This window comes from Podarcis melisellensis (genome assembly GCF_964234715.1).
Source record: "Podarcis melisellensis genome assembly, chromosome: 13".
NCBI lineage: Eukaryota > Metazoa > Chordata > Lepidosauria > Squamata > Lacertidae > Podarcis > Podarcis melisellensis.
This window is the reverse complement of record NC_138545.1, coordinates 51,287,887-51,311,018: the sequence shown is the minus strand read 5'-3', so window position 1 is coordinate 51,311,018 and position 23,132 is coordinate 51,287,887. Positions and strand designations below refer to the sequence as shown.

The 23,132-nt window shown below is 43.3% G+C and overlaps 1 protein-coding gene across 2 annotated transcripts in view; it reads left to right on the top strand.

The window, feature by feature from the left end:
* The window catches only part of GRB10 (growth factor receptor bound protein 10), an 88,835-nt gene that overhangs the window by 29,639 nt on the left and 36,064 nt on the right, over positions 1 to 23,132 (top strand). Inside the window, exons 3-5 of one of the 2 annotated variants that reach the window (XM_081884079.1) lie at positions 14,498 to 14,594; positions 19,535 to 19,736; positions 20,566 to 20,704. In XM_081884079.1, the coding sequence (XP_081740205.1) occupies positions 14,498 to 14,594; positions 19,535 to 19,736; positions 20,566 to 20,704 (438 nt within the window). The remainder of the gene's footprint in view (positions 1 to 14,497; positions 14,595 to 19,534; positions 19,737 to 20,565; positions 20,705 to 23,132) is intronic. The other variant, XM_081884080.1, reaches the window with a different exon arrangement.

The window sequence follows — 23,132 nt, the reverse complement described above, 5'->3', positions numbered from 1 at the left end:
GCATAACGGTAAGTACAACTTGGGCACCATTGCTAATAATCAGGCAAGATGTTCTCTGTTCAGAAGTGTTGCTGCAGCAGTCCTACAGTATGATAAAGAAAGGTTGCAAGTGAGGAATGTTCTCTAGAATCTACACAGTAAAAGTAATCATTGTCATCATCACGTGATTTGAATGCCACCTTTCCATAGTTCAAAGCATGCGCAAGACGGCTTGCAATATGAGATGATTTACATAATTGCAAACATAAGAAAAGTAGTTGTAAACAATAAATAAAGCACATCAAAAAAGTGCATGGCCAAATCACACAATTTCTACATAATTCATAATAAGATTTAAAAACAGCAACAAAAAGAGGCTATTCAACGGCCACAGCTTTTGTAGCTGGAGTCAGTCCGGGCCCCGCCCTGCCAGGTCAGGTGAAAAGATACCTTTAAGGCAGGGAGCAGGTGTTTCAGGACTCCCAGGCAAGATGGTCGCTGGTCTCAGCTTTTGTAGCTGGAGTCTCTTTGCTCACTCACATTAGAGGATAAATGGCTCAGGCATACCTGCTCAGAGGTAGTAATGAGGTGAGAGAAGATGTTCAGCCCTTTTATAGCAATCATTTGGTATAAAAGACATCACAAAGTGAGCAGTTGCTGCAGTTATTATGGTGAACCACTAAAACAAATGTCACTTTAGTTGGATTATTTTCTCGTTAGGACCAACGTTGCAAGAAATCCTGTCCTGTGTGCACTTACTTGTAAATAAGTCACATTAAACCTGCTGCCCTAACCATTTAAGGCTGCAGAAGCTATACTAATAACAGGCGCTGCTTATAGGGACTGGCGGTGGATTCCTGCCACAATAGCTGCACATGGCACAGAGTGAGTCCCACTGGTTTGGATGAGGAATGCTCCCTGGGAAGTGTTTACAGGACTCCAGCCTGAATTCATTACTCTTGAAAAGTGCCACATAGGCCTTCTAACAAGGGCTCCCAGGTACTTTTAGAATCATGGGAAAATATTAATATCCCACTCCCCACTTAATGCAATTCTACACCTTTTTTTCTAAAATGTGGAATACTAAGCCGATGAGGAGCTGGAGAGCAGGATCTGAAATGTCCATTTGGCCACTGTGTGGCCTTGGCCTGGTCACCATCCCTTAGGCCAGGCATGGGCAACCTCGGCCCTCCAGATGTTTTGGGACTACAACTCCCATGATCCCTAGCTAACAGGACCAGTGGTCAGGGATGATGGGAATTGTAGTCTCAAAACATCTGGAGGGCCGAGGTTGCCTATGCTTGCCTTAGGCTAATCTCTCTCACGGGCCTGTTGTGAGGAGAACACGGGGAAAATGAGAACCAGGAGTGCTACCTTGAGTTTTTTTGAGGAGAAAAGAGAGAGATAAATGCCATACTGATGGACGTACGATCTTTATAATTGTTTTCCTCCAGCCTGCCTGCCCTGATTTTGAATAGGGAGAGGGGGGGGGCAGGTTTGAAGCCACGGGGTGGAGGGAAACCTGAAAATGAAGCAAAAAAATAACGTACACAATCAGACCCTGCACATGCAAGTTCTGACTTGGAATCATTCCCTGCGCTATCCTACATTTTGTAATAGTATTTTAAATTTCCAAAGTGTGTTTGTCCTCACAACAACCACCTTGTAAAGTAGATCACAGTTGCAATTTTAGCAAAGCAATGAAAAGGGTAGCAGTTGTGAGTTCAGGCCGAAGCGTATGTGGGAGACAACCAGAGGAAGTGTGGCTTTGAGATTTTTGAGAAAGTTTAATTTCTTTCCTTTCAGTTCTTCTCAGGAGGTCTGCATCTTGCTTGCCCTAGGAAATTACCAACCATTCTTGATCCTCCTTCTTCTCTCTGGGACTTGGGCTCTGGTTCCTAACCAGTGCTTTTCTTCTGGAAAATCATATTCTTGAGTACCCCCAGAAAAAACCCAACACTGTCCCTAACATAGATTTCCCTTCTGAGATTGGTGGATCTTTTCCCCTCCTCTGCACCTTTTGTTTGTGGAGCTTGTTTTGTCATACACAACTTGTAAAAGTTTTGATTGTCTCGCATTTAGGTGAGGGATTTAGGGCCAAACCTGGCCTAAAATGAGAAATATGCTCCTGTGGGGTTAGGAGCACCTTTTTGTGGTGCAAGAGATTCTTTAACCTTTTCCTGCCTCCATTGTCTGAGACAGATTCTTCTCCCCACTCCCCATGCTTAAAGGAACAAAGCATTGTGAATGGCGGGGGCAGGATTTCAGCCCAAGATTGCAGGAGAACCAAAGGGGTTAAAGCCTGCTTTGCTGCAGTCCTGATCTAGCTCAGAAGCACACTAGCTATTTATTTGTTTTTAAAAAGTCCGAAAACTCAGCTATGCAAGGGCAAACTATGTGACAAGTATTGCATTTAGTTTGGCCCTCCAGTTAGGAGCTAGAAGTTGTGTTTAGGAGGTTGATCCTGGTTCTAAGTTCCTTGCTAAGTTCTGTGTGTCGTTTTATGTTCCTCTTCATAAAAGCTGTGCTTTCTGATCCAGGAACTTTCCTTTAATCCATTTGCTGTTCAAACTCATTCCCTTGGAAACTATCTCTAATCTTGTGGGGATTAAACAAAAAACAAAAACCACCGCCACCCGCTCCTCTTTGCCATGTTCAGGAGGTCTTTCCAAAACTCTGTCTCTTTGGTTTAGAAAATAATGCAGCAGTGAGAATTGGCAGCACTTCGCTCCTGTTCCTGGAAGTTCAGATTGGAGTTCCAGGATTTCTCAGAAAACAGGGATGACTTATGGCGTGCGCATTCCTATTCTTATGCAATTGGGAGTCGCAGCAGTAATCGAGCACAGTCACTTGAACTCTTTATTCAATTAAGGAGGAAATGAACGTTATAACATAGTGATTTAATCAGTGACTCTTATTCCAGTATAGGGATTCATCATGAAGTGACTAAAAGAAGCTTGAGGGGAAGTTCAGAGTTCAGTTCCGTCTGCTCCTCCCTCCCTCTCCATCCCACCTCTCCGCTCACGTAAGCACCAGAAGTAAAGGCATTAAATTATCTCTTGTTTCCTGCAAGCTGGAACAAACATACTCAGTCTTTCCAGACCTATGACCCCCTTTTAACCTAAGCCTGCGTTTGGGGACCCGGTGCTGCTGTTGTGACGCACCTTGGATCAGGCCACAGCCCACCAGCTGAAGACCAGGGAGCTGGAAGATACGCCTGGATGTGAATAACACATAATTTGGTGGAAGAGGGAGGCGAAAGTGAAAGAGAGAGACTTCAATTCAAATGCAGTCTCTGTGTAGACATGAACCCAGAATAACAGTTGCCATATTTCAAAAAGTGACTATGGGGGGTGTGGGGTTTTTTTTGGGGGGGGGAGGTGCTGAACTTTTTTTTTTGCAAAATCTCAAAAAAATGAAGTTTTTGAGCTTTTATTTGCATTAGCCATAGCAATAAAATAAAATGTACTGAAGATAGGGGTAAAAACCTAACTATGCAAAATACATTCTGGAGGTTTACATCAATCATCAAATAATAAATCTTATTCTAAGTGCCCCTGCTAAAATCTTTGCAGTCACCTGATTATCTTCTTCTGCTAGAAGAAGGACACAGTGGCATTGGTTGAGCAACCCGGCACAGACAATAATAGAGGGGTAATAACCTCACGTCTTAAATCTTTATAAAGAGCTCCTGAGCTCCTGATTCAATACTGTACTGCCATCTCCACATAGACATAACCGTTTTTCCAGCGGAATTTTTTGAAATCAACCCTCAAATACAGTTGAAGGCAGTATATTTAATCTTGCGTAAGTGAAAGCATGTCTGTATTTTGGAATTGTTAAATTTTGCAAATAGGATGCCAACGTATCAAGTGACTAGGCAGAAAATAATCATACCATGGACAAAATTTCCATATTGTGTCCAAATAATTCTGTCGCTCCATATCATATAGGCGCTGTCAAATTAAATTAAGTTTTTCAGCTATTTTTAAGGAAATTCGCCAAAATACAGACTTCCGACATGGGTTGTCATCCAACCCGGACACCTCAGCAATTTCTGCCCGGACACTGTATCCGACTGCCATATTCCGGCTACATCTAGGAAATTCCGGATGTGTGACAGCCCTAGGCAAGACCTGCTGTTGGGAACCTTTCCTGATATGAGATTGCCTCCAGCCCTCAATCATTTTAGTGGTTCTGTTTTTCACCTTTTTGGCTCTCCGGTATCCTTTTTGAGGTGTGGCAACCAGAACCTCCATCCCGTGGTCCTAATTTGGTGTGGTGTAGTCTCAGTGTGGCCCATGAGGCAGTTTCCCTGAAATCCACTTGCCCCCATACTGAATGCCATATGGGGAGGTGCTGCTGCGGCCAGGGCACCCTCAAGAACCTGGGGTCAGCTGTGCTGCTGAGTTCTCTATGGGGAGAACAAGCAGAGTTCAATTCAGCTGATAGCAGTGTTGATGGATGGTTTCTGGACCTGGCAGAGCTGCTAGGGGGCATGGGCCCAACCATGTTGTTGTTTTTCCCCCAAATTTTTTTTATTGGTTTTCCAAAATTTTAAACATACATACATACATACATACATCTAAACTGTACTTGATCCAATCTCAGTAACGTTGTTAAGTGACTTCCTCAAATCCCCCTGGCTGCATTTCATTGTAACAGTTTTCCAAAACCTATTTTCTCATAAAATTAACTTAATCACTTAACCTCTTACTTTGTTTTCATTTTGACTTTAAACATATCATTCTCTAAAAGCACATAATTAAATCCTAAGCCTATCTGGCATTTGCAAGCTTTTCCAATTAAATCTTAGCATATTTAACTAAATAGTCTTTGAATTTCATCCATTCCTCCTGGTACTCCTCCTCCTTCTGGTCGTGGACTCCAACCATGTTTTTTTGGGTTTTCTCTGCCAACCTCTTTCTTTGCAAAGATAACTATGGACACAGAAGTCCATTACAGATGACCTATGTAGTCAATATGATGGATGGCAGCCACAGTCCTATTGGTTTTCTATCTGTTTTTATTCGTTGAGTTTGTATGGCCCATGAATCTTAAGTTACTGTGGGGCGAGTCAGGGAGGCTGCCTGGTCTTAGCTTCCTTGTCCCTTGATGCTTTGCTGCTGGAGCTGAGCTGCATTGTCAGCAAGGGTTCTCTCTGTGTCCCTTTAAGGCAGAAATCTTACAGATCAGTGTGCACACCTAAAGTGACAATTTGGCTTTGTGCTTTGTACTAAACTACCATACGGTTTGGGCACAGAAATGTGTGTGCTTGTATGTTAATATTATTATTAAAATTTGTTATTATTCATAATATATGTAACACATGGTTAATTAAAACACAACCAATTATATGTGTATATGCTGCAGCAAATTTATAAAATCAATTCAAATCCAGTACAGATAACCAACCGGGAATCAGAGCTTGTTGAAAGAAGACTGTGTTTATTGGGTGCTGAAAAGAAAATGGAGAAGGCACCTTTCTGATATATAAAGGGAAGGAGCTATATGTTTGACACTTATAGGTATCCTGGTCCCAAGCTGCACAGATATAAACACCTTGAACTTTGCTTGGTAGCTAACTGCCAAGCAGTGCATTTGCCCCTACAATGGCATGATATGGTGGTGGAATTCCACCCCAGTGAGCAGTTGAGCCACCACATTTTGCACCAGCTGCAGCCTGTGGGGCTTCTTCTTTCTTAGTGGTCACTCGTAGCCGAGTAAGATTGTCTTTCATAAACATGGTTTTAACAATGAGTCCGTAAGTGACTGTGGAGGCTAATTCTGGATCCATACGTCCTTCCACAGTGGGGACGTTGGTTTCCGGGCGGGAGTTGATCACGGTGTAGATTTGCCAAGGGTGCCTTCCTCTTAGCACGTTTCTCCCTTGCGTCCTGAGTTCGAGTGTCTTCAAAGCCCATGACACCTTTGGTAAAGTTACAGATAGGTAGCCGTATTGGTCTGCCATAGTCCAAACAAAAAAAATTCCTTCCAGTTGGTCCTTAAAGACCAACTAAGTTAGCTCTTGGTATGAGCTTTCGTGTGCATGCACACTTCTTCAGATACACTTCTTCAGGTGCTACTGGAAGGAATTTTTTTTGTTTTGACTATGGCAGACCAACACGGCTACCTATCTGTAACTGGAACTATGGAAGGCACCACATTGAGCCGCATGAAATGGAAGTCCATCAACCTCACCAAGGTATCTGAAGAAGTGTGCATGCACACGAAAGCTCATACCAAGAACTAACTTAGTTGGTCTTTAAGGTGCTACTGGAAAGAATTTTTTTTGTTTTGACCTTTGGTAAAGGCTGTTCTCCAACTAACTGAACAGCCTGCGGGGCAGCCCCACATAGAGCACATTGCAATAACTAGCCTGGAGGTTGCACGCACATGGGTGACAGTGCTCAGTCTATCGTGATCCAGAAACGGCCATCACTGCCTTGCCAGCTGAAGCTGGTAAAAGGCTCTCGGAGCCAAGGAGGTCGCCTGGGCCTCTAGCAAGCGACATGGATCCAAGGGCACCCCCAGACTGCACAGGGAGTACAGCTCCATTCAAAGCAGGCAGTTGACCAATTATCCTGACTCAAGAACCGCCCGCCCACGATGCCTGTGTCGTGCCAGGATTCAGAGTCCGTTTAGTGGCACTTGTCCATCCTAGCGCTGAGTCCAGGCAGCAGTCCAGGGCTTGCACGGCCTCTCCTGATCCAGATGCGACTGAGAAATAGAGCTGGGTATTGCACCAACGACAAATGCATCAACTTTTATATGTAAACCGTCATACTCAGTGTTTGTCCCATGGATATCTGCTTCTGTTCCTTGAGTTTTGTGCAGTGCAGTCCAGTCCAGTGGTACCTCGGGTTACAGACGCTTCGGGTTACAGACGCTTCAGGTTACAGACTCCACTAACCCAGAAATAGTACCTCGGGTTAAGAACTTTGCTTCAGGATGAGAACAGAAATCGCGCGGCATTGGCAGCGGGAGGCCCCATTAGCTAAAGTGGTACCTCAGGATGAGAACAGTTTCAGGTTAAGAACAGACCTCCAGAACAAATTAAGTTTTTAACCCGAGGTACCACTGTAACAGCAGTCCCAGCAGTCTCCAGCTTTTGTTTCAGATCACTTGGAAGTATTTGGTCCACTTTGTAAATTGCTGTCCTACTGAAATTCGAATGGGCAGAGAATAAGCCGACCCCATTCCTGTCACGAGGACCCCACTTTCCCAAATGGTTTACCCTGGGAATATTTTCATGGAGGGTCATTTGGGTACTGCAAGCTTATTTAACGTACTTGATACATCCCTCATTAGATATTGTTATTGGTGATATATATATTACCGTAAGTAAATATATAAGTGGTAGTGCTCTCACCATTTTCTTCATTTTTCTTCTTGAGTTATTGAATTTGATAGCTGCCACAGTGCAGCATTGCTCCATCTATAGATAACGTCAAATGGCATAACAAATGCTTTAACTAGCCTTTGTCAGGAACGTTGGGGAGGGTTGAAATCGATTAGTTTTCCCTCGTTTTCGTGTGCGCAGGGGCACGTTAGTAGCAGCACACAAGGAAGCGTCTCTCCCCAAAACCACACTGGTAATTGCGGGAGCCTCGTGAAATTGGAGGGAAGTTAATGCAGCAGTTTCAGTGTGTTCATGGAGTATTAAAAGAGCCATTGTAGTTGCTTCTGCAGAAGTGCTGGAATGTATTTCTTTCCAGAGCATTGCAGTAATTTCCTTTTGTTTCAAGTGTGTCAATAGCCCAAATTGAGGGGGGAGGGGAACAAGAGAACAAAATGAGCTGTTGCAGAGGAGTAGAAAATGAAGTACTCCCTGCGAATTTTGGAGGCAACTGGCAGTGTGAAGGGCTCGCCTGCCAAGAGGAGAATAGTGCCAGTTCATGATAACTGCTGTTCCTTGTTGGTGTGTGCTCTCTCAGTCTTTCCCCTCTATATACTGTACGTAGCTTACGTTTAATTTGGTTCTTATTTTAGATGGATAGCTTTGATTGGTTTTGGATTCAGAAGACAACAGAAAATTACTGTAAAAGTACTTATTCAGTGTGTGCAATGCCTGCTTAGATCTTTTATCCATATTTATTTGTTTTCCTTCAAGGAACTTTTTCTTTGAATTTGAAAAAATACCCCCTTCCTATAGATTAGCACTTTGTGGCAGTTCAAGTCATAAAAACTGATGGGAGGGCTGTGCCTGTACTTTCCTTCTCTCCCTCCCTCTCTCACATTCTCCCCTTCTTTTTGCCTAATTATGGGGCCTGGTAGTCTTTTGCTTCTGCACTGGTCTTTTTCCTAGCCAGCATGGCTGTTGCCAGTCCACAGAAGCTGCAGACTTTGTAGTTTGGAGCAAACAAGGGTTTGTAGGCACTGGTGTAGAAGTAATGCACAGAGTCTCACGGTCAACTGAAAAATGAAACCATGTGTGCAAAGAATTTGCACCCAAAAGCTGAAGGGAAGATGTAGGTCTACAAGCCTCTTCCTCTCTATAACCATGATTTAGCGATCAGGCAGTGTTGTTGTAGAATCATAAGAGCTGGAGGCTGCATCTATCCCAGTCCCCTTGCAATACAGGAGAGACATTGCTACACCATTCTTGATAAGTGACCTTCCAATTGTTGCTTTAAAGTTCCTCAGGAAAGACGGCCCACCTCCCCAAGAACACTGTTCCACTGCCTAGATGTTTGCAGGGTCAATAACCTCTTCCTATTGTCTAGTTTAGGGACACGGGTGGCGCTGTGGTCTAAACCACTGAGCCTTGGGCTTGCCGATCAGAAGGTCGGCAGTTCGAGTCCCTACAATGGGGTGAGCTCCCGTTGCTCGGTCCCTACTCCTGCCCACCTAGCAGTTCGAAAGCACGTCAAAGTGTAAGTAGACAAACAGGTACCGCTCCGGCGGGAAGGTAAACGGTGTTTCCGTGCGCTGCTCTGGTTTCGGTGTTCCATTGCGCCAGAAGTGGCTTAGTCATGCTGGCCACATGACCCGGAAAAACTGTCTGCGGACAAACGCCAGCTCCCTCGGCCTGTAAAGCGAGGTGAGCGCCACAACCCCAGAGTCGTCTGCAACTGGACTTAACTGTCAGGGGTCCTTTACCTTTTAATGTTTAGTTTAAACCCCTTTTCTTGTAAGTTGAACCTGTTGTTTAGGGTCCTGTCCTCTGGAGCAGCATAAACAACCACTCCAGGTATTTGAGTACAGTATTGCTATCATATTAAGTATAATAATTTTATTATTTATGTGCCGCCCATCCGACAGGGTTAGCCCTGCCACTCAGGGCAACTCCCAACAAAATATTGACAACACAATCTCACCACTTAATTGTGTTTTCCCCCAGACTAAACATAACTGAAGCCTTCAGCCTTTCTTCATAAGGCTTGGTGACCATCTTTGTTGCTTTTCCTCTGGACACATTCTAGTTGGTCAATATCCTTCCTAAATTGTGGTGCTCAGAGCTGGACACAGTATTCCAAGTGAGCTCTGTCTGAAGAAGTACAGAGTGATATCATGATCTGGACCACTGGACTTCACTTGATGCAGCCTAACATAGTTTTTGCCTTTTCAGCTGCTGCATCTCGCTGCTAAAATGTTTAGCTTGAGGTTTAGTAAATCGCCTAGGCTTTTTCACATGCATGGTTATGTCAAGCCAGGTGTAAGTCACCCTCTTATTTCTTAATGCAGTGGAGCTACCATTTCCCGGTTCTTCCTCCTGCTCTGAACAAAGCTTCAAAATACCTTTTTGTTATTTTTAACATCTCTTCTAAGCCTAAGCTCATTCTGACCTTCGGTTGGTTTCCTGACACTTTCCCTACAAGCTTTGGCTACTGATTGGTACTGCCTTTCCTTGCAAGGTTTTTGGGAAAAGATGCACGAGTTCTGATCTTAACCCTGGGTTCAGGCTGAAGTGAAGCAAGAACAAAACGCTTTAAGAACAGACACAAAGGCTGGGAGAATTGAGAAGCAGAAGAAAGGCTTTGATGGCTGGAGGTTTTGGAGACCTAAATGGTGGGTTTGAGGCAGGTAGCAAAAATTGTGTTGTTGATGTTTTTGTAGACTGTGTTTGGGTTTTTTGGTCCACAAGTCATATAGGACAACTGTAGGTGAATTTTACTATAAAACGGTCTAATGGCAGATTCCATCTTTTTAAGAAAACCTTTTGAAAGCTTGTTGATGAAGGGAAACAATAGCTTTGTGTAATACTGAAGGGTGAATTTCATGTTCAGTTTTGAGTTTATTCTCAAGCTAATATACATCTCTCATGCAGTTGACATTTCATTTTTTTCTATTACAACATTTTAATTAAAATTAATCTCTTCTTCAGTACCATCTCTGTCACTCGGTATTAGTTAGAAATGCAGCTGTTTCTCTATTCCCTAAACTGCATCAAGCAGTTAGGAATAACCACATACATTGACCAGTTATTTATTGGAAGTCTAGTAGGCATTGACAAGGCAAACAAGAAGTTACCTTTTTGGAATTCCAATACCTTATTCCTTCTTTAAATAAATATTTGTTATGGGTTTTGAGTAGAGTGACTGTAGACTTTTAGCAATGCATTCCATGTTCTTGATACACCATCTTCCTTTCCCAAAGGGAGTAATTGCTTCTGTATAAGTAAAGCAGTACAGTGGTACCTCAGGTTACAGATGCTTCAGGTTACAGAATCTGCTAACCCACAAATAGTACCTTAGGTTAAGAACTTTGCTTCAGGATGAGAACAGAAATCGTGCTCCGGTGGCGCGGCAGCTGCAGCAGGAGGCCCCATTAGCTAAAGTGGTACCTCAGATTAAGAACAGTTTCAGGTGAAGAATGGACCTCCAGAAGGAATTAAGTTCTTAACCCGAGGTACCACTATACTTTCAAACCAGACATACACAATTGTGGAGAAAACACAGTGACAACTGTTGCTGTTTGCCACCTCATCAAAATATTCAAAAGCACTTTCTGTATCTCATTTACAAATTGCAACAAATCGAGTCAAATTGGGCAATTGGAATTGATACTAGTCAAATAAAAGAAAACTCAAGCTGTACTCCCACCCCCTTGATGACTAGCCCTAGGAAGCACATATATTTTTGACCACAGCACATACCTTCATTTTTAAAAATCTAAACAGGAGGTGAGGCGCCATTTTTTGGTTTAAGCTGGTGGCTGCATCCCTTCAGGGGAAGGTCATCAGGAGCGTGGGCTCATCAGGACCATATTTTGCAAAGGTGCTCTGCAGAGTAGTGCAACAAATCCTCACCTTAAAGCTGAAATATCTGGACACCGCTACTGGTCACTTGGTCTAAAACAGGGGTCAGCAAACGTTTTCAGCAGGGGGCCAGTCCACTGTCCCTCAGACCTTGTGAGGGGCCGGACTATCTATCTATCTATCTATCTATCTATCTATCTATCTATCTATCTATCTATCTATCTATGGGGGAATGAACGAATTCCTATGCCCCACGAATTCTTATGCATTTTAAATAAAAGGGCACATTTTACTCATGTAAAAACACACTGGTTCCCAGACCGTCCACGGGCTGGATTGAGAAGGCCATTGGGCTGGATCCGGCCCCCGGGCCTTAGTTTGCCTACCCATGGTCTAAAACCTCCTGTTTCCCTTGTGTCAGTTATTTCCTTGAAGGTGTCTTGTATAATTGGATCAAATGGGCAATGTGAATTTATTTTATGGTGGGTAATGTTTTAAAAGTAGGGTCTGAAGTAGCGTTTGACTCACTGCAGCAGTGAAGTCAAATGCAAGCATCCCTTGAGTTTTGACTAAAAATCTTTATTGCTAGAAGGAAGACAGTATTCATTTCCCCAAGTATAAATATATGGCGAGATATTGCAAGCCTGGTCTCTCTGCGCACAGAATATTTGCAGCCTCGGCAGGGATTGGGCACGACACAGAACACTTTCTAATCTTCTGACCTTGCTCCTGTGTCCACCTAGATTGCTGTTGCAGTTGGCAACCTGCTGTTATTTGTCTTTAAACACCTTGTATAAATAGACGGTGAAATGATACGTAAGTGAATGTGTGAGCACAGTACAAAACCTCCTCAGGCAAAATAAACTGCATTCTCTGAGGACAAAATTAAGGCGCATTTCAGTGTACAACTGAAATCTGGATTTAGGAGGTGAGCCTCTGGGATAATGAGTGTCCCGCTTCTCTGTGGAGGTTTAGTGTTGCCTGTGACCAACCCAGACTCAAATGAAAGTGAGCACACTTCTAAACTTGCATTGAGCAGCTCACGGTGGTATTTTGTTTTTTGTTTTTAGTGTGCCAGGTTTAATTTTAACCTAGGTTGTGAAAGGTCACGTGCAACGCCCAATGGTTGTGGGTAGTGATGTTAAATTCTCGAGAATAATCTTTTGGAGAATATTCTCGGTTAATGAGAATATTAGAAAATTTTCATTTAAAATAGGAGAATATCCACTGGTGATGGCACTAATAATTGTCATGTTAAGGTTTGGTATGAGGAAACTCAGTACAGTGGTACCTCGGTTTAAGAATAGCCCGGTTTAAGAACGATTTGGTTTACAAACTCCGCAAAACCGAAAATAGTGTCCCGGTTTGAGAACTTTACCTCGGTCTAAGAACAGAATCTGAACGATGGAAGGGCACCGGCGGTGGGAGGCCTCATTAGGGAAAGCGTGCCGCGGTTTAAGAACGGTTTTGGTTTAAGAACGGATTAAGTTCGTAAACCGAGGTACCACTGTAATTAAATTATATTTTATTATTCCATTGGAACATGTACATGTTATAGGACAAGTCAAAAAGTACAATTGGCATGTTAAGGTTTGATATAAGTAAATTCAGTAATAGGCTATCTTATTCTTCTAATAGCTCTAACACTTAATAACTGTTTTGGTGACTAAAACAGCCTGATAAATAAAACTATATGCATACATATAAAAGATAAGCTATTAACATTAAATATATTATGATTATATGGTAATATATTTCAGTATGTCAGTCTCTGGTAAATGGCACCTTGTACCATTGAATGGCACTTCAAAAACCAGTTACTGGAACTAAATAAAAATATAAAAATGTCAACTGTTTAAATCAAGGCCAACTCATATGCTGTTACACATAATTGTATAGGCCTAGGTACTTTAAAATATCACGCTGTATGGCCACGGGTATAGAATTGCTAAGAATAAGGTCACACCAAAATAGAAAAAAAGACTATTACATATACAGTGGTACCTTGATTTGCAAACAGTCTGGTTTGCATACATTTTGGATTACAAACACATCAAACCCGGAAGTTCGTGTCCTGGTTTGCAAACTTTTTTTGGATTATAACCCATTTTTTTGGATTACGAACGAGTTTTTTTTGGGAGGCCCCGTTGGCGAAAGTGCACCTTGGGTTACAACCTGTTTTGGTTTACAAACAGACCTCTGGAACGGATTATGGTTGTAAACCAAGGCACCACTGTAGTTGAAATACATATGAACTCAAATGTTCATCAAATTAAATGAATAGAATTTTTAAAAAATGTTTTTTTGTAGCTCACATTTCAGAGCTGCCAATGGTGAATGACACAATGCCCAGTAATGTACCTGGATTAAAAAAAAAATCATTATTCATTACTTACACTGGCAATATCACAGCTTGACTTATTATTTACTAGACTTTTTAAAATGTGGGTTGTAAAACTGGTTCTTTCATTGGAATTTACAGTTTGTGGAGAATATTCTCCGGAGAATTTTCTGGCTGAGAATATTCTTGAGAATATTCTCATTCTTGAGAATATTCTTACCTCACACCACTAGTTGTGGATCAGGAAAACTTACAAAGATGAAGTGAATAGCGCAGGAGGGCACACACATTTGGGTTCCACTTCAGGCAGCAAGATGTTTGGGGAAAGTACTGCCCATCATGCCTAAGCCATTTCATTTCTGGAGCTTAACTGTGGTGCTCAGAGTGCCTCTGTCCCCTTTGATTGCCTCATATCTTCCAGGATGTGGCCATGGCATTCCAGACAGATTCCAGGGACTGTTAGTTGTTAGGAAAGACCCCTTTAGCATTTGGTCCACAGTGTAGGCCTGATGACAGCAGTTGATCTGCGCAGATTTGTAGGGTGTGAACTGTAACCGAAATTCAGCCAAGGCTTGCTCTTGCTTTTCTGTTAATTTATGAATAAAACAAGTAGAAAACAAGCTTTTCCCTTCTTCTATGTGATAGCCCTTGAGATATTTGAAGATGGCTTTCATATCTCCTCTCAGTCTCCTTTTTCCCAGGCTAAACATCCCAGCTCCTTCAACCGTTCCTCATCAGGCTTGGGTTCCAGGCCCTCCTACAGCAGGGGTGGGGACCCTTTGGCCCTCCAGGTGTTGCCGGACTACAACTCTCATCATCCTGACAAGGGCCGATGGGAGTTGGGGTTGAACAACACCTGGAATGGCCCTGCCTGTTGCTTTATTTTCAATAAGAGACCAGTTCTCTTTATATTCTGAGAGGCAGAGGTTGTTCATGTCATTTCTGAACGAGATCTCCTGCTTTTTTCCTTTTGCTAGGACAGTGTAGATCAGACATCCGCACATGCTCGACGTGATCTAGTGGAACCCGGATTCCAAGAACAGTCAAGCCGCCTCTCATTAAATCATCAAGGAGGTAAGAGGAACAGGGTTTAGCTGGCTGTGTTTCTCCATACGGGGGAGGACAAAAATCAAACTCAACAATAGCACAATATTTTCATTGGGAGAAACTACAAATCTGCAAAGTAGCGAACGCTTCTCCAGGTTGGCTACTAAGCAGGGAGAAGAGAGTGGGAATCTTCATGCAGTTGGTGACTGAACCCATGTTCAAAGAAGATTCCTTCAGCCCTACTCTGTGCAATGTGGCGATGGTTGGGAAGTGAGGGGTGTGTTTGGGGTCAGCGGGCGTGTTATGATATGTGGGCTTGCACATACATGCATTATCTGCCCCCATCCACCCTTCAAGAATTCACATGTTGGGGAAATGCTTCTGCCTCCTAACCATGGCTAATGGGAGAAGCGTTACAGCCCATTTTGCATGTAGCACCACTCTAAAACCCTGGCTAAGTGAAAATGCCTGTGGGTATTCACAGGGGAAACTGTGGCTGCTCTGCTCCTTCCCTGGCCATGCAGCTGCAATGCTACTGGGAACTAAGCTCTGGTTTGGCTTAGCATTACATGCAAACTCAGGCTAATGGTTTGTCTCCCCCAGACCGCAAGCAGTAAGCCAAGAATGAATTTTGACTACAGCCTGTGCTTTATCGGAACAATTCTCCACAAGCTAATGGTTGAAATTCATGTTCTCCTGGATCTTTTGTGTTGTGGTACAAAAACAGGATGGGATGTGGGTGTAAACCACTGTGGTATAAACCACTGAGCCTTGGGTTTGCCGATCGGAAGGTTGGCGGTTCAAATCCCCATGACGGGGTGAACTCCCATTGCTTGGTCTCAGCTCCTGCCAACCTAGCAGTTCGAAAGTACACCAGTGCAAGTAGATAAATGGGTACCGCTCTGGCAGGAAGGTAAACGGCATTTCCGTGCGCTGCTCTGGTTCACTAGAAGCGGCTTAGTCATGCTGGCCACATGACCCAGGAAAACTGTCTGCGGACAAACGTCGGCTCCCTCGGCCAGTAAAGTGAGATGAGCACCACAACCCCAGAGTCGTTCGTGACTGGACTTAACTGTCAGGGGTCCTTTACCTTTTTTCTTTTTTTTTACAAAAACAGGAGTGTCTATCAATAGTTTTCTCACTCACAGTAGCTGCCTTTTAGGGAAGAAAACCTGCTGATCTGTGAGAATTTCAGAATGTTTGGGACTAGTTCATTGTGATTTTAGGATAATCTGTTACAAGTGGTTTTGGGAAGTGGAGCTTAATTTTGAGATGGTTCATAGAATCATAGAGTTGGAAGAGACCACAAGGGCCATCGAGTCCAACCCCCTGCCAAGCAGGTTCATATCAATGAGGAGAGAGATGATGCCTTCCTTATTAACTTCCGGCACTCAGTCCTGGTTAACATGTCTGCATCACACAGAAGCTCACTCAGTACCTGAAGGAAGCATTTATTTCCAAAGTAGCAGCAGGCTGTCGTGCCTTAAGGTCTCCTAAACTACTCTTTGCCCCACGTTTCTAGCAAGGAGAGTTCACCCTCATGGCAGCATGTGTGCTGCTATGTGCAATTTGCCTGAACAAAGGCAAAAAACCAACAAAACCAAGAAACCTGGAAGGGGGAATTCCTTGCTCCTCCTATCAGAGAAGAGCAGCTCGTCTTCCTGCTGTGAGCAGTGGCAGCTCCAGACTTGCCTGGATCACGCGGCCTGGTTGCCTGTAGCTGCTCTGGGAATTGGCAGCCATGGCAGATGGCTCCTGAGGCTTCCCTTTCTGGTTTGGACGCAAGAACTGAGACAAAGGGATTTTCTGAACAGCACAACAATTGTAGCGCGGCTCAGATGCCTCAGCGGTGCCATGTGTTAGCATTTTTAAAAGTATTTTACATGCCGCCTTACACCCTTCCTGCAAATGCTGTTAATGGGAAGACTAAAGTCAAAGGCAACTCTCTCCCAAATGCTTGGGAGTTGTTTTCTTTTAAAAGCTGCAGTATTAGGATCTCAGCAAGAAAGGTATACTGCAGACCCAGAAAGGCAGGGCCAGCCTGCCCATGAAGCAAGGTGAGGTGACCACCTCAGGAAGCAGGGTCCACAGCTACCCTCACCCCTTCTTCCCTGGAAGGGAGGGGAAGGATGGCATTTTGGGGTCCCTCTCAGGTGCCCAAATGTCTTGGACCAGCCCTGCATAAAGGGCAAAGATGAGCAGAATCAAAGAAGCTCTTCGAATCAAGAAGGCTTCGTTTAGAAAATGTCTTGTCCAAATGAGAACAAGGGATGCTAGAAAAGAACTTTGAGGAGCAAATAAAGGAGGATAAGGAGATTGCAGAGAAGCTGAATGAATTGTTTGCATCTCCCTTCACAGAGGAAGATACAGTGGTACCTCGGGTTACATACGCTTCAGGTTACAGACTCCGCTAACCCAGAAATAGTGCTTCACGTTAAGAACTTTGCTTCAGGATGAGAACAGAAATCGGGCTCCGGCGGTGCAGCGGCAGCAGCGGGAGGCCCCATTAGCTAAAGTGGTGCTTCAGGTTAAGAACAGCTTCAGGTTAAGAACGGATCTCCAGAACAAATTAAGTATTTAACCCAAGGTACCACTGTATAGCGTATTTCTATGTGCTTGAACTTTCACAGGAAGGGACTCTGGGAAACTGAGGCAAATAGTAGGGACAATAGATAAAGTTCTGGGCCATGTTGACAAAATAAAAACTGGCATGTCACCAGATCCAGATGGCATCCACCCAAGAATTCTTAAAGGACTCAAGTGTGAAATTGCTGGTCTTCTAACAAAAATATCTTAAAACCAGCCTCTCTAATTCAGGATTGCCAAGTGCCCAATGTAACTCCAATTTTTGTTATTTGTTTTTAAAAAAAGATCTGGGGAGAGTCCTGAAACTTAAAGGCTTGATAGCTTAGTGTCTGTTCTGGGTAAACTAGTGGAAGGCATTGTTAGTAGAATTGCTAAGCGTATAGAACAGGGGTGAGAAACTCCCATCTCCTAGCAGGGCGACTGAAGGGCCATTGGCTCCCTATCCCTCATGCCAAAGGGCAGAACCGGCATGGCTTCTGCAAGTGAACCTATTAGAGTTCTTTGAGAGGGCCAACAAGTCTGTTAGAGGTGATCCAGTTGACACTTTGCCTTTAGACATTTAAAAAGTTGTCAACAATGCACCTCACCACCAAAGAGCCCTGGGAATCCTGGAATAAGAGGAGAGGGCCCTCTTGTGGATCAGTAATTGGCCGAGAAACAGGAAGCAGAGAGTGGGAATCAATGGATAATTCTTCTAGTGGAGGGATGTACAAAGTGGAGTTCCCCAAAGACTGGTATGAGTGCTATTAAGCAAAATCATGGGTAAAGTAGTGCAAAAAAACCCTAATTTCATATGTGGCATTTGTATCTAATAGGAACCCCCAAGTTTCTTTTCCTACATATTTTGCTTCTTAAATGCTACGGGGGCACCTTGCATGGCCATGTTCCGCACCCCAAAGAAGCATTGGTGTGAATGCAGTTCAATGCCATATCACATTTCCCGGAAGGTATGGCTATATCATGAATTAGAAGACCGAGCTTCGCTTAAGCCTGGTTTCCAACTCTGGAAATCCTTAGTCCTTTGTATGCCTTTTCAATTTCCAGTTCTAAACACAGGCTTGGTGAACAAACTTGAAAGCGTGTTTCAAGTACTAGCATATTATGAAATGTTTCAGTAATTTTTACTGGCGTTCTAATTTAGTTGCTCTTATTTTCCTCAGTCATATCAGCTAGTTTGGCTTAAAATGTGCAAACAAGCACTTATTTATTTATTTATTTATTTATTTATGAAGTCCTGGATGACAAATACTTGGTTCCTGAGAGTAAGTGCAAGTATTGTCTCTGCACTTTTCAAAGGAAGCAGTGCCACCTGCTGGTCACCTGTTTCAAATCCACCAGCCACCTTTTACTTTGTGCTGCTCTCCATCTCTGACAACTCTGCTTAATCCTGGTTGTAAAGATTCTAAGCAGAATGTTACAAAAAACACACACGACCCCATATTTATTTTTAAAAAGTATTTATATACCGCTAAAGCGCAAAACATATCAAACCAGTTTACAACAGCAGAAAGATAAAAGCCCCCCAAAATTAAAAACATTAAAAACAAATTAAAAGCAAAAATGTTAAAAGCAAGCACCAGTAAACCATTGTGGGGGGTTTACTCTTAATTGCCTGCGTAGACCAAGCGGAATAAAAGCTTTCAGCAGGCATTTAGAAGTTGGCACAGAAGATGCCCACTGAATCTATTGGGAGAGAGTTCCACAGGACTGGGCCAATGACTATTTTAGACTAATGGCTAAATTTCTTGTTGTCGCCAAACGATCCTCACTAACTTGGGGAATGACCAGAGACATTCCTGCAGATGATCCCAGTGAACAAGCTGGAATATAAAAGCTTCATGTGATCCCTGAGGTTTCCTGGGCCCAAGTTGTTCAGGGCTTTGTAAATCAATAGGAGAATAGCTCCAGAGGTCCGTCCTCTTGAGTCAGGAGTAACCAAGCTTCAGACAACACGGAACAGTTTTGCCAGGTGGCTCCCTGAGGATGCAGTGGAATGTCTCTTTGCTTTCTACGCTGTGATGTGGTAGGCTCCTAAGCGACACTCCAGCCCTCTTGCAATCTGTTGACCTTAGAAATCGGCTTATTGCTTCGACCCATATTAAAAATTAACCCAAGTTCAATGACCCCACAAGCTGTGGTCAACGTAAAACAGAAGCGAAAGGAGTGCTGTTGAAGGGGTGGGGTGCGTAGAAAGAGGAGTGCTTTCTCAAAATGCTATATCCTGGTTTAGCATTGCATCTGAATCAGTCCAGTATGTGTTCCACCTACCTGGGCAAACCTGTCCCTTACATTCTTTCTCCAATATGCACCAGTAGTGCCAGCTGTGCCCCTGTTTTGTTGCTTCTGACTGTCAGTGTGTCTGTCTTCTTGTTTCTTTTCAGATGATGATGTGGACTTGGAAGCGTTAGTTAATGATATGAACTCCTCGTTTGAAAGTTTGTACACCCCCTACAACGTGCATTCAGAAAGCACCCCACTCCTTCACAATGGCCAGCTGCCAGCCTCAGGAACAAATTCACTGCAGCCTGTATCTCCAAAGCAGAAAGTGCAGAGGTCTCAGCCAGTACGCATCATGGCAGTCAGGTATGGAAGCGATAAAGCAATGCCTTCCTTTTAAGAGTTCTGGAGCACACCAACATGGCAAGCCAGTGTAGCCCAATAGAAAAATACATAGTCCTGGATTCTGATAATAGCCAAGAACTAAGTGAATTACATTTTCCCTCTGCTTCAGTTGCTATCTGTGTGCAATGGGACAAGTACTATCATATTTCAGTGGTTTTGTATAGGAATAATCGAACCAGTCCTTGGCCTTAGAAGCCGTAGTATATAAATTAAATAATATTTTGCACAGCATTTCCTGAGTTTCAGATAGATGTTCGTGTGCTTCCCTGCCCTGCCATCTGACATATGATTTCCCCTCCCTATTCCCTGCCATGGCATCTTTAACCAAAACTTAGGGTTACATCTGCACCAACTTTAACTGAGGGTAATACTGACCAGGTATGGGACGCGGCTGGCGCTGTGGGTAAAACCTCAGTGCCTTGGACTTGCCGATCGTATGGTTGGCGGTTCGAATCCCCGCGGCGGGGTGAGCTCCCGTCGTTCGGTCCCAGCTCCTGCCCACCTAGCAGTTCGAAAGCACCCCTAAGTGCAAGTAGATAAATAGGTACCGCTTTATAGCGGGAAGGTAAACGGCGTTTCCGTGTGCTGCGCTGGTGCTGGCTCGCCAGAGCAGCTTCGTCACGCTGGCCACGTGACCCGGAAGTGTCTCCGGACAGCACTGGCCCCCAGCCTCTTAAGTGAGATGAGCGCACAACCCTAGAGTCGGACACGACTGGCCCGTACGGGCAGGGGTACCTTTACCTTTAATACTGACCAGGTACCCACCTGAAAACCTTCTTTTGTTCTGCAGACGCCTTCAAGAGGAGGAACAGTTCAGAACATCCTCTTTGCCTGCCATACCGAACCCTTTTCCTGAGCTTTGCAGCCCCACAAGCTCGCCTGTCTTGGCCCCTGGATCTCTACCTCAGAATCAGCCTGCAAATAAACAGGTGAGATTTGTCTTTTCTGTTGCATTTTTTAGAATGGTTGACTGTTTTTATCATACTGAGTTTTTGAGTTTGGGATTTTGGAACTGGCACCTTAATCACAAGAAGAAGAGGAGAAATGTAATGTTTTACTAAAAATACGACTTATTTCCCATGAGTAGTGTAAAGACTTGTAAGTAACACGGTCTGCAGACTTCAAAGCTTTTTTTAAAAAAAAGTCTTGTCCGTACGAAACACATCAAAATCCTCCTTCTGCATATGGAAGGCTGTTCTAGTGAATGAAGAAATACAAGTTTGATATGTTCTTTGAATTTTAGTACTGTAGGCAATGACTCATTTATTTTGGAATACCAAAAAGTTGCTTGGGGTTATCGGTGACTAGATTTATATGGCATATCCAGAGCTCTTACCTGCCATCTTGCTGACTTAATGTTGTTTCTACAGCAGCTGCATTACTTTTTAAAAAGTGTTTAATACATCCATGCTATTAAATTAGAAGGGATTTTTGTTTTTGTTTTTCCTTGTCATAGAAATTAAAGAAGAAAAGGGGAGCATCAAGCTCTAATTGATGTTATTAACTCATTAGTAATCTACTTGTTTGTACCTTTTAGTTTTCTTTCTGGATTAAAATGATGGTCCCACAATCAAAACGTGTTTAAAATACTGGCTATAAACTTATTGTCTGACTAAAGGAAGTAAGTCCTTCCTAAACCGTTGTGTTAACTGAAAAACTCGTTGTTTTATGCATTGACAGCTAATGAAAGTAACGTGAAATAATTAACTGTCTGGGTCCTCTGTCTTCACAGAGTATGTTTCTTAAAATAGGACTTCAGTTTAGTTGCAAGAGTAACATTTAATTATTTAAACTCAATTATCCAAATAAAAACAGAGCGTGTTAGAGCTGTGCAATATGTATATAAGAGCAGCTCTTTAGGGTGGGTCTTGTAAAAAGTGATCTGCATGCACAAGAAATCTAGCTCTTGAAGAATGTGTAAGCTGCTGGAAAGCTTGATCTGCAGCTTGAGGGATCGTTTTGTGGCAGCAGACAAAGCTGTGAATGTGACCCTCCTAAAACAAAGCTCTTCTCTGTCCCGGAATTTGCAGGGCTGGAAAGGAAGCCAGCTGAGGGCAGCCTGAAAAGCTGGTAGACATTGTAGAAGGAGACCCGAGTAAGGTCAGGCAGGACAACAACTGGGGTGGTCAAATATTTGATGCGTCGGGAAAGAGCAGAACTCACTGGTAATTGGACTGACATGGCTCCATGGAGAGTTTTTCGTAGTGATGTAATGTTGGTGCTCTCTGTGTTGGGTGGGAGGCAGCAGGCAGCTTCCTTTGAGGTGAGTGAAATGGAGAAAGGTCCCTCATGTAATGGAGGGTTTTTTAATATAACAGTTTAGCACAACAAAGAGTTTGGTGAAGAGCTTGAGTCATGAAGCTTGGGTGGAGTTGAAAAGCTGCTTCCCGTACCTTCCAAGCAGGGATGGCTAATCCATGCCCTTCCAGGTATTGTTGGGTTTCCACTGCCATTACCTTGGCTGGTGGAACTTAGGAACCCCATAACATCTGCAGGGCCGGGGATTACCCATCCGACATACAGAAACACATAGCTTATATTTGAGATTGCTGCTTTCTGAGCTCAGGGTCTTTACTCTTGCTCTCAAAATTTGAGGGTGGTGGTGGCGATGAATGGTAAAATGGGACAGACAGCTACACAATTTGTCTGCAAAATGTGTCAATAACAAATTATTATTATTATTATTATTTACTTACTTATTTATTTATTTATTTATTTATTTATTTATTTATTTATACATACCTTGCCCATCTGGCTGGGTTTCCCCAGCCACACTGGGTGGCTCCCAGCAGAATATTAAAAACATTAAAAAATTCCCTAAACAGGACTGCTTTCAGATGTCTTCTAAAAGTAAGATAGTTGTTTATTTCCTTGACATCTGACAGGAGGGTGCCACCACCGAGAAGGCTCTCTGCCTGGCTCCCTGTAACCTCGCTTCTTGCAGGCAGAGAACTGCCAGAAGGCCCTCGGCGCTGGACCTCAGTGTCCGGGCTGAACGATGGGGGTGGAGACGCTCCTTCAGGAAGCTGAAGATAAATCTTGTTTCCACAGTAGGCAGCTATGATACCATAACCTAAGTTTGATTTTCTCTTATGAATGAATGAATGAATTTATTATTTCGGTCACAGACCGCTTCCAGCTCACATATAATATCAAGAAAGTCATAAAACACAATAAGGATACATTTGCGCTTGTCTCTTATGGGTATAAACTAAAATCTAACCCGTAATGTAAGCTGTAATTTCTAGTTGTGTACAAATACTTTGGATGCAAAATTTGCAACAGTTACATGTAGGTGCCTGCAGTGCCAAAGGATATTAGTTGAAAGCATCTTGTGTGAGTCAACAAAGCTGTAAA